This window comes from Ambystoma mexicanum, chromosome 2q (assembly GCF_040938575.1).
Source record: "Ambystoma mexicanum isolate Mex_15411 chromosome 2q, UKY_AmexF1_1, whole genome shotgun sequence".
In the NCBI taxonomy this organism is placed as follows: Eukaryota; Metazoa; Chordata; class Amphibia; order Caudata; family Ambystomatidae; genus Ambystoma; species Ambystoma mexicanum.
Genome location: NC_090924.1, coordinates 718,038,856 through 718,057,491, shown reverse-complemented (window position 1 = coordinate 718,057,491; position 18,636 = coordinate 718,038,856). Strand labels below are relative to the sequence as shown.

The 18,636-nt window shown below is 49.6% G+C and overlaps 1 protein-coding gene across 1 annotated transcript in view; it reads left to right on the top strand.

Moving 5' to 3' along the window:
* Positions 1–18,636, top strand: part of PAXIP1 (PAX interacting protein 1) — a 584,896-nt gene that overhangs the window by 185,931 nt on the left and 380,329 nt on the right. The window contains exon 7 of the mRNA XM_069647937.1: positions 11,938–12,709. Coding sequence (XP_069504038.1) covers positions 11,938–12,709 — 772 coding nt within the window. The remainder of the gene's footprint in view (positions 1–11,937; positions 12,710–18,636) is intronic.

The following is an 18,636-nucleotide window of genomic DNA, read 5'->3' as shown; positions in this document are numbered from 1 at the left end:
GAGGTTCTTGCAAAGGCCAGGGCGTCCTCGACTCTTAAATGCTACGGACACAAATGGAAGAGGTTCTCTGTCTGGTGCCACGCACAGAAGATTAACCCTCTACGGATTACGGCTCCCCAGGTACTGCCGTACCTGCTGACGCTGGCCAAAGCTGGACTGGCACATGCGTCCATCAAGATTCATCTTGCTGCGATCTCCCGATACACCAGAACCACGGGCCGGACGTCCTTGTGGTCTCATCGTCTGGTGAAAGAGTTCATGAAGGGACTGTTCAGATCGTTCCCGCCGGTGAAGGCTCCGGGCCCGGCGTGGGAGCTCAACGTGGTGCTGACCAAGCTCATGGGACCTCCGTTCGAGCCTCTGCACTCGGCCCGTTGAAGTTTCTGTCGTGGAAAACAGCGTTTCTTGTGGCCATCACCTCCGCACGACGGGTGGGAGAGATCCAGGCCCTTTCCTGCAAGGCCCCGTACTTGACTTTTCACGACACGAGGGTAGTGCTCAGGACGCACCCCTCCTTCATGCCCAAGGTGCCGTCGGACTTCCATCTCAACGAACCCTTGGTGTTGCCTGTGTTCTTCCCGTCGCCTTCGTCGCCGGCTGAGAGGACTTTGCACTCGCTGGATGTGGCTAGAGCGCTGAAGTTCTACGTGGACCGCACGAAGTGTTTTCGGAAGACGTCACAACTCTTTGTGAACTTTGGACCTGTCAATCGGGGGAAGGCTCTCTCGAAGGCTTCCATTTCCAGATGGCTCTCCGGCTGTATCATCTACTGTCATCGGTTGGCAAACCGACCGCTGCCTGGCTGTCCGAGAGCCCATTCCACCAGAGCGATCGCAGCTACCACGGCGTTCCTTTCTGGTGTGCCCCTGCTGGACATATGCAGGGCTGCTACGTGGAGGTCGACGCACACCTTCACGAAATTCTACTGCGTCGATTGGGATTCCAGGGAGGAGTCCAGGGTCGGCCAAGCAGTGCTGCGCAACCTGTTCGCCTGAGGTGAGCCTGGTGAGGAGGTAAGATGCTTAATGTTGAGTTTGATGTACTGCTTAATGTTGAGCCTTTGCCACCTCCCGTGGTTGTGCATGTGTGTACTGCTATGTATTCTTTATTCATGAGCATGTGAATCCATGCCAGACCCCATGCTGGAGAAGGAACAAGTTACTTACCTGTAACTGTTGTTCTCCAGCATGGGTCTGGCATGGATTCACATGCGAACCCTCCCGCCTACCCCTCTGCGGCTCTTCACTTGGTCATACTGCCACTTCACGTGCTTCCAAATCTGAAGATGGCTGCCAGAGGCGGTGCTTAGGTAGAGGGCAGTCATTGGCTGTGGTCAGTATGACGCAGAGACCAGTGATTGGTTATTACTACGAAAGACAGATCAGAAACGAAACTGATACTGGTTTTTTCTTTACCGAGGATTCCCAGCCTGACGACGGGGAATATTCATGAGCATGTGAATCCATGCCAGACCCATGCTGGAGAACAACAGTTACAGGTAAGTAACTTGTTCCATCTGGGTTAAATCCCAAAATGAACAAGTGGCTCAGTGTTACCAGGGTTAGATCCCTTCAGCTGCAGTTCTGTTGTCAGTAGTTGAACTCCTTCAAGCGCTTTCTTATCTCAAATAATCATCAGGAAGGCTGAGTTTTATTAGCAGGTGTTACTGATTAGTCTCAAAGAATTCTCGCCTTTCTTCATTTTTTACCTACTGTTATGGGAGTTCCGGGCTCCAGAGTCAGCGGCACCGGGGTGACTGTGCCCCACTTTGGAGAATCATAAAGATGGTTCTTTCCCCTTCCCCAAACTTGGGAAGGACTTGTGCTATTGGAGGGGTGTTGGTTGCTGGTCACCTGGTCACCTGTACTGGAAAAACTTTCTCACTGCAACTAACAGAATCCTTTGAGACTAATCAGTAACACCTGCTAATGAAACACATCCTTCCTGATGATTATTTACTGAGCAACTTGTTCATTTTGGGATTTAACCCAGATATATATTTTATGCAACAGGTTTAATTGACTAAGACCTGGAATGCTCGCCTCGCCTTCTGTCATTTTTTATGCTATCCAGAGTTTCAGGTATTATCAAGATCCTTCCAGGATGTGGTTGTGCTGGGTTTTTACCAAAGCGTGATCCTCGGATGACACGTCGTGGTTTGAAGAAATGGTCTTCTTTGTCTCGCACCTGTTTGTGAAAGGGGGTCCAGATTGTCAAGAACTGCAAGTATTTCCCTGTACGGAGAGCACATATCTTTTCCATGGCCATCACTCCCCAGATTTTGACCCACCACCTGGCAGTCGATGGCCCCGATACACACTTCCATCTCTTTGCCAGGGTCATTCTTGCTGCCGATAGAAGGTGGGTGATTAAGGCGGCTCTGGGCCCCGACATTACATACGAGCCTTCCAGTGTTGCCCCCAGAAATATTGTCTTTGGGGACATCGGAAGCTGCACACCCACGATGTCTTTTATATGACCTAGTAGTTCTTTCCAATATAGTCCGGCTTTGGGGCACATCCACCACATATGGTACAGGTCTCACCTCCCCCAGCGTCTAATCTTGGTTAGATTGTTGGTTAGGCGTACCACCAGGTACTCTAAAGACTCCTTTTCCCAGATTATGGGGAATGCTTTCTCCAGGGTCTCAACCACTTCTCTTCTCTCTGTGATGTTCATTGCTTTAGACTTCGAGAAGTTAATCGAGAACCCCAACACCTTTTCGAACTCCTGCAGCTTCATCATAGCTTTGGGCATTGTGACTTTCAAATCCCCCATGAAGAGCATAATATCCACATATAGCACGATTCTTTGGGCCTCCTGACCACATATCGCCCCCTTGATCTCCGAATCCCGTCTTACTTGGATCGTGAACTGTTCCATTGCCATCGCGAGTGCGAATATCAAGGGGGAAAGAGGACAGCCCTGTCTCGTGCCACGCCTTATTTAGATTTGTTCCGAGCTCCGACCATTAACTAAGAAGCTTGATGATGGGATCTGGAAGTTGACACGCACCATCGTAGTGAATTCCTGGCCGCATCCGAAGCCCTTCAATACCAATCTCGGGTATTTCCAATCCAGGCTATCGAAAGCCCGCCTGGCATCCAGTGCAGCCACTGCAAACTCTTGTTGTGAGCGCAGTCCCATGTCTATATCTATTGCCCGCCTTACATTGTCCTCTGTATGCCTTTCCGTGATTAACCCCTTCTGGTCGTCATGTATGATACTCGGGAGGACTCATCAGTCTAGTCGCAAGAATTTTAGCATAGATCTTTGCATCTGTGTTTAACAATACGATGGGGCGTTAGCTTGAGCATTCTAGAGGATCCTTCCCTGGTTTCAAGGTCAATATGGTCCTGGATCTCCCCATGTTGGCTGTGACCGATTTATTTATTTATTTATTTCCCCCCCCCCAACTCCCCTTCCCTGATTGCATTGAAGAGGCGCGTCAGCGGGGTCCGCAGTTGTGGACAAAAGGTTTTGTAGTAGCCATTTCCGAGGCCATCCAGACCCGGGGCCTTGTTTTCTGGCAACGCCGACATCGCTTCACTGACCTCCTCTGCCGAGATTGGGCCCCCAGGGACTGTCTGTCTTGTTCCTTGCTCTGGTGTAGGGGGGTGGGCCGCATATAGGAGCTCAGCAGTTCTGGGTCGAGACCTTCACTGTGTAGAAGTTCCTCATGGAATTGCACCATTATTTCCAATTTCTCTTTTTCTGCTGTGTGTGGCGTCCCACGTTTGTCTTTTAGTTGCGCCATTTAGTTGCAGGATTTTAATTTCTTCAATTTCACGGCCAGGAACCTATAGTAGGATTGTTTCGTGTTCAACAGGGTCTGGGCGATCCGATCTGCTGTGTGTTTCTCGAGTTGAGCCCTTTGCTTTCTGAGCTCCCGCAGGGATTTCCTTGATTGTCGGTTTTTATGTTGGGTTTCAGCTTCTTTTAATTCCTTTTCTAACCTTTGCGTTATAAGGGCTCTTTCTCTGTAATATGCTGCTACTTGTGAGATGAACTCTCCCCAGACTACTGCCTTCCCTGCATCCCAGATCACCCCCTCAGTCTATCTCCCCATTATCATTCTATCCAAAAAAGTTATTTATGGTACTCTCCATATGTGCCCTGAGTGCTGTCTCTCTTTAAGAGCAGCACATTTAACCTCCATGCAGGCTTTTGCCGACTCAATAACCCCCCAACTCGATGCCGACCATCACAGGTGCATGATCAGAAAGCTATTCCACTCCCATCTCTACTTTTGTCACCTTGGGAACCAGTGTAGCTGAGACCAGTATCATATCTTCGAGGGGATTGGGTCCTCCGACGTATTCCATATCTATGACATGTATTCACCACAGCTGTGCTGCTTCGGAAACTTTTTTCTGCGTCCTGCGTCGATGACGTCGATGCGCCGTCGTCGAGGACCTCCTCCGACGTCATCCGATGTGATAAGTAGGACGCACGACGCCCGTAGCCTCAGTTCCGTTTTTTCCGCGAACGTGTTGCTTCGTGAATCTCGGTTAACGCCTCGACTCTTTGGAGTTCTGTTCTTCTCGGTTCTTCGAACCTGTTCGTTTTTGTGAAAATCCTTCATGTGAAGATGTCTTCTACTTCGTCTTCGACCCCGCGTCCGGGCTTTAAGAAGTGCGGGGAGTGTGGGTCCAAGATGTCGGTGACGGACTCGCACGACGCCTGCCTCTAGTGCCTCGGGGAGGCCCACGACACAGATGACTGTATCGACTGCCAGTCGCTCACGTCCAAAGCCTCACGCGAACGTAAGAAGTTGTTGTCGGTAGGTCGGGTGTCCAAGCCCTGGAAGTCGAAGTCTGCGGGGCTTTCGACGGATGATTCGAGGGGTGACTCTCCTCGTCATCGTCGGAAGTCTTGTGGGTCTCCTTCTAGGAGTCGGTCTCGCCACTCCTCAGCCTCTTCGAGGCATTCTCGGAAGTGCCGACCCCCGTCGTCTTCCAGGTCCTCTTTGGAGGACTCTGCCCGGCACGTCGCTTACCTCACCAGCCGTGCGACGCCGGAGGAATGGGCTTCCTTCGGGAAGAAAATGCTGGCGATTCTTGTTGCAGGGTACTAAGCCGTCCGCACCCCCGAGTGGGGTCGGTCGTGAGAGGTCGAGAGACACCGCTCGCAAGAGTGGTCGGCACGAGTCACGGGAGAGGTCCCGTTCGGACAAGGAGACTCGTTCGAGACCGTGTACACCTGTGAGGTCTTCGAGGAAGACATCGACGTCTGAGGCGTCGAGGGCGTCGACAGGCTTTCTCGAGGCTCCGGCTCTGAGGAAGTCGTCGACGCTCAGGTCGTCGAAGGACACGCTCGGGGCTCTGGCTTTGAGGGCTATGTCGACGCCGCCGATGCTGGCGGCGCTGCATCTGATGTTGACGCCGATTTCCTCGACGCCGATCCTCTCGGCGCCGATGCCTGTTCTCTCAACGCCGGCGCCGATTCGCTCGACGCCATCGACGCCTTTCGTGTCGGAGGTACCCCGTGGCACGGGGGATCCCCCTAGGAAGGCTCTGGTTAAGAGCAAGCACTCTCGGGTGCCTTCTTTTCGCCACCTGGAATATATTTCAGAGGCGGATGAGGATTCTGATGGCCTGGTTCCTAGTCAGGTTCCAGATGAAATTGTCTCGGGCCATAGTCAGTTTGACGATTTGAGGCAGTCACTGCATGATGCCAGTGGACTGGACACCTCTCCGGAGGTGGAGTTTTGTAGGCCTGAGCCTGGCTCTCATGCCGATTCCTCGTACCGGCGCCTTATGGCTAGGGTTTCTGAGTACTTGGGATGGTCTGCTCCCCCAGGGGAGTTTGTGCAGGATGATCTAACGGACATCCTTGATGTTGGTCCCCCAACTGACCCGGTACTGCCGTTCCATATGGCTTAACAGAGAAGGGTGGCAGCGGCTTGGACTGCTCCGGAGAGTCTCCCGGCGGTGGGCAGATCCTTGTTGCGAAAATACCGTCCAGCCAGTAGCGACCCCTGCTACTTGACCAGGCACCCCACTCCGGAGAGTTTGGTGGTGCAGGCGGCCACGACCCCGGCAAAGCAGGCGTCGTACCCTACCATCCCTCCTGATAGGGACGACAAACGTTTTGATGGCTGGGCGAAGAAAGTGTTTTCTTCTGGTGGTATGGCGCTTCAGGCGGCCAACTCCATTTGTGCCTTGTCTCGTTTCACACACACTCTGTGGAACTGTGTTGCGTTAGCGGCTGAACATATTCCCGAAGGGGACGAACGGGATAGTTTCCTTGCTATGGTCCAGGATGGTAAGGATGCCATGTGTGAGTCCGTTCAGTCGGGTTTGGACTTAGCTGAATGCGTCAGTAGGTCCATGGCGGCGAGCACCGTGATACGCAGGTTTGCATGGTTGCGGAAGTCGGGGTTTGCTCCTGATGTGCAGTCCCGGCTCCTCAACATGCCCTTTGACGGTGAACACCTTTTTGGCAGCAAGGCTGACGAGAGCCTTGAGAGGTTGCAGACCTCCAAAGCTGCAGCGAAGTCGTTGGCGCTGCAGTTCGCCAACCTCTGCCTTTTCGTCCTAGGGGACAGCAGTGGAGGGGTGGTTCCTTTCGCTATTACTCGTCCTTCAGTAAAGCGAGAGGAGCTGGCAGTCAAAGAGGCCAACGCAGGTGTACCAGAGGTGGACGACAGGGTACCCGTGGTGCCAAGGCCGCTCGGGCAGTTGCCTCTTTGCCCTCAGGTAACGCCGCAGCCGCTCCCACTCAGTCATGAGGCCATGTCCCATGGTTCGCCGGTTGGGGGAAGGCTGGCGCAGCATCTTGTAGAGTGGCAAGACATTACTTCAGATGTGTGGGTTCTGGAGATCATAACCCACGGCTACTGTCTTCCCTTTCGGCACAGGCCTCGCGACAATCCACCGGGGAACCTCTCTTTGCAGAGTCCGGATCCGCTCCTTGCGCAGGAAATTCAAGCCCTGCTGGAGAAAGGCGCCATAGAACTGGTGCCTGTACCGGAGAGGAACAAGAGATGGTATTCCCCTTATTTTTTGATTTCCAAGAAAGACGGGGGATTAAGATCCATCATGGACTTGCACGGTTTGAACAAACTCCTCAGGAAGGACCAGTTCAAGATGGTTACTCTCTCTCAAGTCCTCCAGGCCCTTCAGCTTCAGGACTTGTTGGTGTCACTCGACCTCAAGGATGCTTACTTCCAAGTGCCGATCCATCCCAAGCACAAGAAGTACCTGAGGTTCGCGGTTGGCGACTCGCACTTTCAGTTTCGGGTCCTGCCGTTCGGATTGACCTCCGCCCCGAGGGTTTTCACCAAGCTCATGGTGGCAGCGCATCTCAGGCAAGGGGGGATTCACGTCTTCCCCTACCTGGACGATTGGTTGATCAGGGGGAGCTCTCCCGAGCAAGTCCTGGATCATCTGTCCGTCACCTGCCACTCCCTTCACAGGCTGGGCTACTCCCTCAATTTAAAGAAGTCCCATTTGACGCCAACACAGCGGCTCCAGTACATCGGAGCAGTGCTCGACACTTCCCTGGGGCAGTGTTTTCCTCCCCAGGTGAGGGCTCTTCACATTCAGCAGATGGTGCACAAGTTTCAGACGCTCCCAGCGTTCGAGTTCTTGAGGTTGCTCGGCCTCATGGCATCCTGCATTCTTCTGGTGCCAGAGGCTCGCCTGCGGATGAGATCTTTGCAGTGGGCACTCAAGACGCAATGGTCGCAGTCCTCCGGCAGGATGTCGGACCCGGTTCAGGTGCCGCCCTCGGTCGCCCGGGACCTTCTGTGGTGGGCCCGTCGAAGGCAACTTTATGAAGGGGGCTCCATTTTGGCTTCCCTGGCCGGAGGTGACGATCGTGACGGATGCATCCCTCACGGGATGGGGAGCTCATGCCAACGGGCTGACAGTCGGCGGTCGTTGGTCTCCGTCAGAGTCCAGACTCCATATCAATCTGTTGGAGCTGAGGGCCGTCAGGCTAGCCCTGAAGGCTTTTCTGCCGACTGTGCGAGGAAAGAGTGTCCTGATCCTGACGGACAACATAGTGGCCATGCACTACCTCAACAAAAAGGAGGGGGCAGGGTCACTTCCTGTGTGCAGGGAGGCGATGCAGCTCGAGTTCTGGGCCATCCAGCAGGAAGTTTCGATCTCGGCAGTTCATCTGGCCGGAGATGAAAACGTGACGGCGGACGCTCTGAGCAGGCAGAGCGCGATCTCTCACGAGTGGGAGTTGGCTCAGGAGATTCTCCTGGAGATCTTCGCCCTTTGGGGGGCCCCTCAAGTGGATCTCTTCGCCCCCAGTGTCAACCGGAAGTGCGAAAGGTTTTGCTCGTGGGAAAAGGAGCCTTAGGAGACGCGTTCGTGGTGGAGTGGTCATTCCCGCTGCTGTACGCGTTTCCTCCAGTCCCCGTCATCCCGCAAGTGCTGCAGAGGTTACGGAAGTTCGGTTCCCGGATGATCCTCATTGCCACGGCGTGGGCTCGGAGGACGTGGTACCCGGACCTTCTCCACTTGTCCATCTGCCCTCCACGTCGTCTTCCCTACCGAGATGATCTGCTCTCACGGGAGGGGGGTCAGGTTCTCCATCCAGAGGTCAGATCCCTCAACCTTCACGCTTGGCTTTTGAAAGGTTGAGGTATAAGGATTGGGACCTCCCTGAAGACGTGATGGAGGTGTTGCTTTCGGCCCGAAGGCCAGCAACAAAGTCTCTGTACCGTTGCCGTTGGCCTAAGTTCTGCGACTGGTGCAGAATGTTCAGAATGTGGATCCTTTTGCAAGTGACATCCCCATGGTTCTGTCCTTTTTACTTTGTTTGGCCCACAGGGGCTTGCAAGTGGGTACCATTAAAGGTTACCTGGCGGCGCTGTCCATCTTTAAGCGCTCGTCTGAAGAGTGTTCTTACTTTAAAATCCCTTTAATTTCACAGTTTCTGAAAGGGCTCACTAATGTGTTCCCTCCGTCACCTTTCCTGGTGCCAGTTTGGGATTTAAACCTTGTTCTTAGGTTTCTTATGGGTGCTCCGTTTGAGCCTTTACATTCTTGCCCTTTGAGGCTGTTAACTCTGAAAACTGTGTTTTTAGTTGCAGTTACTTCCGCTCGCAGAGTGAGTGAGTTACAGGCACTTTCAGTTAAGCCACCCTTCACTGTATTTCACAAGGACAGGCTTGTCCTTAGAGTTCGTCCTTCTTTTCTTCCGAAGGAAGTGACGGAATTTCATTTGGCCCAGAAGGTTGTTCTTCCGGCATTCTATCCTCCTCCGCATCCTGGTAAGGAAGAGGAGAGGCTCCATAGGCTTGATCCTAGGAGAGCTTTAAGCTTTTATGTTTCACGCATGTCCCGGGTCAGAGTGGACGATCAACTCTTTATTGGTTACGCTGGAAAGCGTTTGGGGCAAGCTGTGACGAAACAGACTTTGTCTCGCTGGATTATTTTGGCCATCTCGGAGTGTTACCGCTTGGCGGGGTAAGGACCCACCGGCTGGCTTGCGGGCCCATTCTACCAGGGGTATGGCTGCATCTACTGCCCTGCAGAGGGGTGTTCCTATTCGCAACATCTGTGATGCAGCCACCTGGGCTTCAGTACATACATTTGTACGTCACTATTCCCTCGATTCCATCCGAGGACAGGATCTGGCCTTTGGCAAGGCGGTCCTTTGCTCTGCTATTTGATTGGCTATTCTAAATTTTGATTCTAAATTCTTTCCCTCCTCCTTGCTCTGGTACTGCTTTGGGAGTCATAGATATGGAATAAGTCGGAGGACCCAATCCCCTCGAAGAACAAGTTACTTTCTTACCTGGTAACGTTGTTTCGATGGGATGGTCCAATGACGTATTCCATATCGCTCCCGCCCTGCCTTCCCCACTGCAGAATTTCTTTTGCGATTGCAGCTTACGTTCCGCAAGGCTTTGTGTCTGACTGGCAGTTGACTAATGTCACACGTTCTGGGGGAAAAAACTACAACTGAGGCTATGGGCTTCGTGCGTCCTACTTATCACATCGGATGACGTCGGAGGAGGTCCTCGAAGACGGCGCATCGACGTCATCGACGCAGGACGCAGATGCCGAAAAAAGTTTCCGAAGCAGCACAGCTGTGGTGATTACATGTCATAGATATGGAATACGTCGTTGGACCATCCCATCGAAAGAACGTTACCAGGTAAGAAAGTAACTTGTTCTATTCTAGAATAGCCCAGGTGGACGGCTGAATGAGTGTATTCTCTATTTTCCCCCTGGAAAAACCGCCATGTTTCTATTACCCCCAGGTCCCGGAACAGTCTTCCCAATGCTTGCCAATTCCTTTGATCTGCTACCGTGGGCGGGAGTGTTTTGTCCAATGTTAGGTCATAACACGAATAAAGTCCCCATCCACGATCAACCGACTCTCGCACCAGCTACTGAACTTTTCCACCATCCCTGAGATAAATATGTCTTGCTTTTCTTTGGGAGCGTATAGGGCAATTATTGTGCAAGTACTCACTTCTATCGTGCCTTTAAGCCCAAAGTACCTCCCCTCTGGGTCCCTGCGGAGTTGTGACTTTTTAAACCCCAATTCTCTACTAATCAGGATGGGTACTCCCTGCTTCTTCTCCCCGCTGGATGCATAGTATTGCTGGGGGAAGGCCCGATGGACCATCCTATTCTCGTCAGTGAGGAGGTGGGTTTCCTGAAGGATCCCTATCGTTGTTTGCATAGCCCTTAGTCTGTCCAAGATTGCCCAGCGTTTCATGGGCGAATTCAGCCCCTGTGTGTTTAGAGACACTATAGTCATGACCACCATTGCAATGTGTGTAGGGATAGCTGGACCTATACTCTGTGATCTTGCCTAACCCGGCTCCCATTCCCCCTGGCCCCCCGTTCTTCCTTTCCTGTACTCTGGATCGCTCCCTATTACTCTTTCCCAACCCCCCTTCCCTCCCAACCCCTTTCCCCCACCCCCCCCTTGAAACATGTGTGATGGGGTTCCCAAGAATCCCCCCCCCCCCCGATGTTAGCCTGGGATGTTGGGTCACAAGGCGGCCCACAAGACCCGTATACCAGGTTACTTGCATAGCCTAAAGTAGATTCCTAGATATGGCTTTGCCTGTCTCCTCACATGCCAGATTTTAAATTTGCTTGCAGACCATTATCCGTAGCTTGCCTGCTTACTTAAGTGTCACTGTGGGGAGTAATTTAACTCGCCCCTGCCGGTTCCGTTCGGCTTGGATTTTTGTATGGACCGTTTAGTTTTTCTTCTGGATCTACCCCTCTGTTCTGTGGACCATTCACATGGGTTAGTTGCCGTGGGTGGGACGTCTCGCGTGGATCCGTGCCTCCCCTGATTTTGGTCCTCAATGTTTAGCAGTGATAGTGATCCTGTTCATCAAATGTTAAATTCAAACCCTGTCTTTGGGTAAACAGTTGAGTTACATTTGGTGCTGTTAATCAAAATGGAGGAAACCGACCAGCAAAAGGATTTGGGCCCAGCAGGTTGGCCTTCAAGAGCCACTATTGAGAAACTCCAGGCTTCTGTTTAGTGCTTGTGAGGCTAGCAGGTCCTCTGCTTACATCTCAAACACCAGAACAGTCTAAACAAATTGAATTGTCAATGTCTTGCTCTCTCTTGCCACACGTGTAATATTCTTGGTGCTGCATACCATGCTTAACCTACTTTCACCGCAGTGGAACATTACACTGCAAGCAATTTTGTTGTCTGCTCATTTTTAAGCTTCAGCTTGAGAGCTTCTTCCCTGATTCTCCCAAACCAGCATGCAGGTGGCAATTGCCTAGATCATCACACAAATTGTCAAACCAATATAGCTTATTAATAAAATGCAGGAACTACTTGTGTATTGATACTCGTCATAATCTTCTATTTGCCTTAAATAAAAGGTCAGTTAAGCTTTGCTTTTTTTAACATTAATTTAGTAACTGCTATTATTTTTGAAGCATTGAGTCTAAGACTCTAAACTAATTATTTCACTTTATACCCTAGATTTTGCAGTCGCTTTCAGCATCAACAAAAAACTTAGAACAAGTCAATCAAAGCCAGCAAGGGCATCCAAATGCAATGCTGTTTAGCCAAGTAAAACCGTTAACATCGGAGGCACAGCATTTATTACAACAGTCACACCAGACTCCACCTCAACAGCAGCAAAATCCTGTTTTGCATCTTCAGCCGCCACAGCTTATGCAGCTTCAGCAGCAGCAGATCACACAACAAACATTCCAGCAGCAACAATCCCAACAGTTTTCACAAAAGCAGCATCAGCAGCAGCAACAGCCACAGCATCAGCAGCCACAACCACAACCACAGCAAGTTCATCAGCAACACCCCTTTCCACAGCAGCAGCAACTGCAGCAGCAGCAGCAGCAGCAACAGCAGTTTTCACAACAGTTGCACACTCAACAGATTCACCGTCCACCACAACAACTGCAGCAGATGCAGCAGCAACATGCCCTGCAGCAACAGCTACAACAGCTTCAGCAGCAGCAGTTGCAACAGCAGCAATTACAGCAGCAGCAACTTCAGCAGCTACAGCAACAGAACCTTCAACAACAACTGCAGCAGCAACAGATGCAGCAGCAACAGCAACAATTACAGCAGCAGCATTTGCATCGGTTGCAGCAACAGCATCAACAGCAGCAACAATTGCAAAACCAGACCCCACCGCGTCAAGCACCACAGCAAGTGTTACATAAATTAACACCTCCACAGCAGTCGCCACAATCCAATCAGCTGTTTGGTCAAGAACCGGCAATGGAGAGTAAGCATTTCTCTCAATATTTAGCTATGAAGTGGGACATTTGGATGATCCTTCTCTAGTTAGTAGATGTTAAGTTAATTATTTTTTTCATTACATTTGTTTAGTAGGTTTCTGTTTGTGTGGTGAATTAGTGGTATTCAATCATTTTCTAGGGACACAGTTTGATTTGGTCTTTGTCCGCGAGGGTGACTGATCACTAGCCCAACACCCTATGCTGCTTAAAAAGTGAATACTTCAGTTTTAATGACCGTGTGGTTTCCAAATACTCCAAAATATTTTTTTTAGAAGCACATTAAGCCAGTAATATTGATGGTGCACACAATTGTTTAAATGTACTGCTTCGTGGGACTCAGATGATTTTTCATGATATTTACTGCTAGTGATAAACTGAGGTTCTCTCATTTACAGGTTTGCTACCATCATGGTGGTAACTGGAGGGCAGTCACTGAAATACTGCCAGCCATATTTCAGAAAATCTGCACCCATCCTGCAGCATGTTTGTGAATCTTTCCATCCCTTATTGAGAATGCTAATGGTTTACATACAAAAGTGGATCATACCACTAATGCATATTCTTAATGATGCATAAAAGGGTCAAATCTGAAGCTTTTGTGCATTGCATGTTGAAGGAAGGCATCATAGATGCCCACTCTTTCATCTCCTTAAAATGCCTTAATGGAAAAAGTGTACCCTCTTTTGTAGGCAAATGGTGCCATTCACATTGATACAGGTAAACACATTTCAATTACATCAGAGAGTTCAAGTTTTACCTCCACCTCTTGTGGCGAGGGGAACATTGGAGGTATTCTAAACAACTGTTCTACCTTGCACTACAGCTTTATTTACAACAGCAACATTCATTGGGAATCATGCTGGGGATATAGACCCTCCAAGGCCTTATGACAGGTGCTAAAATAGGTGATATTGCACCTGTAATGTGACCCTTTGAGGAGCAGTTTGGAGGTTCTCCCAGCAACTTTGGCTAAAGGTAGTGCCAAATGGTGCATTTTAAAACACATTGGTAAAGTAACATTAGCAAACCATAAAAGAATGCAAAGAGTAATTTATAGGGGTGTTTGGGAGCACGTCTGCAATTACGGAAAACAAATTGACATATCATGATGTTTAAAGTGCCTTCAGCCATTATCGGTGAGAAAACAAAAGATTTAAAAAAAAAAAAACATAGGAGTTGCAGAACTTGACCACTACATTTTTAGAAAATTATTGTAATAGTGTGCATTTTAAAAAGAATTGTGGCAGTACCATGGTCATGAGGCATTAACTATGATTGGGGGCTTTACTGTGGCATTTGAGAGCAACATTCCAGTTTGATTTTGGTTCCAACCAAAAGGTAGCCCATATCTCTCCAATGGATGCTGTGGCACAATAGACAGGCTTAACTCTCAACCCAGGAGGAAGGCTGATGGTGAAGTACACATAGTTGCTACCCTTTCCCCCAAAGAACACCCCACAATGGTATTTACAATATTCGCACTCTGGGAAGAGCACTCAGCCAATTGGGTGGCTGGAACAGCAGGCGAAAATAGTTTCTGGCCGCTGTTTCCAGCCACCCGAGGCATTTCCCTTGTTGGCGCTTTAAAAAAGAAAAAATTCTCAATGTGTAAGGCAACAGGGAGCCTCTCCCTTTTGCTTTCCCACATCTCCCTCACACCCAAAAAGCAAACGAAACCCCTGCTGTACCAGAGCTTTGTGATTTGGTCCCGGCACTCCTCCAGCACCCGGCCGCCCTAGAAATGGAAACTCATGGAAACGTCCCTTTTCCAATGGCGGCGGACATGTTTTTTTTTCCCTTTAATTGTTTTTTCTTGTTTTTTTCCTTAGGAGATTGGCATTGCGCAATAAGTGCAACCATTCTCCCAAGGGGGGAAAACACACTACTTGCACCCAAGGCAAACCGTGAGGTTGCGAATAGCAATCACGCACCAGCAGGGGATTGTACAGGCCAGTAATGGGCCGCATCCCTTGCTTTGCTCGGGCCTGCCTAGCCTCTGGCTGGCGGGCCGTTACCGTTTATATACACCCCTTTGCTGGAGCGTGATTGCTACATTCACTTTTAATAAGATCACACATAGAATATCTGTTAGGTCAAATAAATGCTTTAGGTTCAAGATAAGACATAGTAAAAATGCAGTGTATCTATAAAACAGTAATGGTCAACGAAGACCCAATCAACTCTTAAACTTCTGGTAGGTACAATACAAGGAGAAGCGGTGGGACGAAAAGGGAACCATAGACAAAACATGCATTGGTCATGATAAGTACCGAACATGCCACATAGAAAACAATCACAATATTCCTATACCTCTAGTACATATAGAATAAATGTTACAAACACACACCATAAGTTAATGCAGCGCCTGAAGGCGGTGAAAGAGGGCAACACTCTTCACAGCAAAGCCCAGAGTACCACCAAAAATTGGGTTTAGATTGGACTTGGTGTTATACCCATAAGATATAATTTTTAGTTTTTTGTTTATTTATTCAGGCGCTTGGCTTGAAGATCAAACCTTTCGCCTCCTTCACAAAACATATTGCATCATAAGAACATCTTTAAAATCGATTTACATCATCAAGTCAAAAGTATTAGCATAAAACAACAATTTTTCTCCCCCACAATAAAACGCATACAATTGCGTACAAAGCCATGTGCATCATCCTACAATTAATATAAAATCACAAATTTGCTGTTTAATTTAAACTAACAATTCACAAGATCAATTCTTATTTTTAAAACACACCACTGCAATTGTTGTGCTAACCACATTCCCGCTTCTCAACAGCGACCACATATTTTCATTATGATATGAGGGGAATTATAACCAGATATGACCCAAACAGATAGTTCTTGCTGCTAAAATATGAAAAAGCGTCACTAGTTGAGCGTATGTCTCAATACCTACAAGTATGGAATTGCCTCTCAGCCTTGGCATGGATACCCAAAACTACCCTAGTTGGTAAAATGTTGAGTCTAAATCTAAAAAAATATTTCTAATAGATTTGGCCAATAATCCTGCTCGCCCCCTTTAAAATAATACATGATTTGTATCCAGCGCATTCCTGCTGTGTTTCAATCCAGTCCATTTCCTGTACCTTTGCCTTTGCCTCAGCCGGCTGCTGTATTAGAATATCCAGTGCTTAATCAACTTGGGTGGCAAGCTCACTGCAACCTTTAACCCAGACTGTCATAGCATAATACATGTTAAACATCATAGTCTTTTAGGACACCAAAAAGTGATAGTCAACCATCAAACACTTCCTAACCATGAAACATTTCCTAAACAGAGAACACTAGAATGCAGTAGCAAACCCAACTCCCAGCGAACAGACTGAATGTGGAATACTTCTCAGGAGTGCCTGAACGTTCTTCCAAAATATGCCTTCCAGCAAATTCTACAAAGACTTTTGTGTACAAAGCCGAACCTCCGAGCCATACATCAGTGTGGGCACGACCTTTAATCTATAAAAAAATTGAGCAGAGGCTGCAGAGAATAGCAACCAAATTTGTTATTTCTGATGCTTGTTAATCTGCTTAGAATAACATGTTTATGCTGTGCATATGGTCCGACATCCAGTGGTAACCGTGGAGGATTGCATCTTGTCATTCGAGGATCGCAAGAGGACGTCAGCATGGGCGTGTCTGTAACACTATCCCTAACGTGACGTGTAGTGTACCCAAAATCCCTCACGTGCAGAGGTCCCTCAGATTGTTTTTTTCCCGCCCAGATTACTCGTCGCCCTAATGCAGAACTCTTATATCGAGATAGCGTTATTGTCATATTTATCGACTGTCGTTATTCCTGTTAAGTCACTTTCGACAGTTGAATCCTGTGAAGTGCAGAAGACTGCTGTGTACTTTCGACGCCTGTTCATCCTTGCGGCGCTGCAGTCTACGTGGCCAGGGCTTCTGGCCGGCCTATACAGTAGCGAGAGTGGGGTCAGGGTGGCCATATTCTTTACAAGTATGCCTTTCCTCTTTCACACTCTATGCTCCCTGGGTTTTGTCATCGCTGTACCTGTCTTTCGCTATGGTAAAGACGCCGTTTAGATTTTGTCCCTCATGTAGGGCCAAATATCCTTGGAAAGACTAGCACTCTCGGTGCAACAGTTGTCTTCCCCTCGACCACAAAGAAGCGGGTTGCATGGCCTGTAGACTCTTGTGCCCTAAAACGCTTAAGGAGTGCCGCTTGAAGCGGTGGGTGGCCTGTGGCATGTCGAAGGCTGAATGTTCTTCTCCCGCCACTGCAACCGCTGAAAGTGATACGGGACTAGCGATTACCAGGCCTCTGTCGGAAGCCATCGACCTAACCGCAGATTGCTCTCTGTCTGCGGCGCCCGTCCCCGACCCCACCAGGCCTGACGCCAGTCACGCTATGGGGAAAACACCCGGTGACAAGGGCGCACACGATCATAACACCAAACACACAACCCAAGGTTCTGCTTTAGAGGCACTGTCGAAGCGTACCAAAGCACCAACGGAACCGTCAAACTTCAACGGGATCCTCTGATCGGCATGATCGGCAGCCGCGGCCTGCGACTGGGAGATCCGAAGTAAAGGGCGCTAACACTAAAAAAAAAAATGCGGCTGTCAAAGGAGGACAAATCTCCAGGAGGACACGCTGATGCCGCTTAAGTGCCCAGTGGTGCTGAAAATCCACCGCTCAGCCTCCGGTTCACCCGGTTGCACTGAAATCCACCGCTCAGCCTCCGGTTCACCCGGTGGCACTGAAATCCACCGCTCAGCCTCCGGTTCCAGCCGGTAGATCGACCAGATTCCCCCAGCATTGGCGAGAGCATCGCAAGGATTGCCTCGACAGTTAGACTGAAGGAACGGTCGAAGGAGGCGGCGAAGCACAAAGAACGACCTAGAGACGTGCCGAAAGACACGCCACAGCACCCCGAACCCCGCAAGGACTACGCTGAGTCCTGTGCCTTTTGTCAATTACATTAGGGGACAAATCTTGACATCACAGGGAAGATTATTAACCCTTTCCTCCCCTGCACCCCTCTGGTTCATCCTCATGGACCAGGGAGAAATTTGAGGGATGTATGGACAGATACCTCCACCACTTATCCATCCAGAGGACAGCGGTGTGGGAAAGGTAAAGGACAAGGTTTCAGCCCCAGAGACGCCCCAGCCTCTTGTCAGAAATGACCTTCGGATCCAAGTCCCCTCCCAGGCCACCCCGGTCAGGAGATATCTTTCCTTACTGCATGGGAGGGGATAACAGTGGGTACTCGCCCATGGGTACTGCATAGAATTTGCCCGACCACCCCAATTCAGACCGCCAAAATCAGGACGCCTGATGCCAGACCACCTGCGGATCCTACTGCAAGAGGTGGAGACCCTTCTAGGAAAGGACGCCATAGAAGGTGGCCCTATTCTACAGGTAAACAAGGGTATTTATTCAGTGTACTTCCTTGTACCCAAAAACAATCTCACCATGCGCCCTGTGCTAGACTACGCTGAACACATTTGTAAAACCTCAAAAGTTTTGTATGGTCACTTTATAGGAAGTAATCCTGCTGTTGAAACGGGGGGATTACAAGGCAACACTGGACATGAAAGACGCATACTTTCATATTTCAATGTTGCCAGCGCACAGAAAATATCTAAGGTTCATCATAGAGGACAAGCACCATCAGTTCAGGCTACTCCCCTTCGGCATTGCCTTGGCGCCGATGGTGTTTAAAAAGGTACTGGCAGCAGTCGCAGCACACTTGTGCACACTATCCGTCCCGGTTTACCCTTACCTCGACGACTGGCTCATAACAGGGGAGTCCTACGAAACATGAGTATTGAACACTCGGAAGACAATAGACCTCTTAGTCAGTCTGGGATTCTCCATCAACGTGAAGAAATCCAGCCTAGACCCCAGTCAAGTCAAACAGTTTCTAGGGGGCTCTAA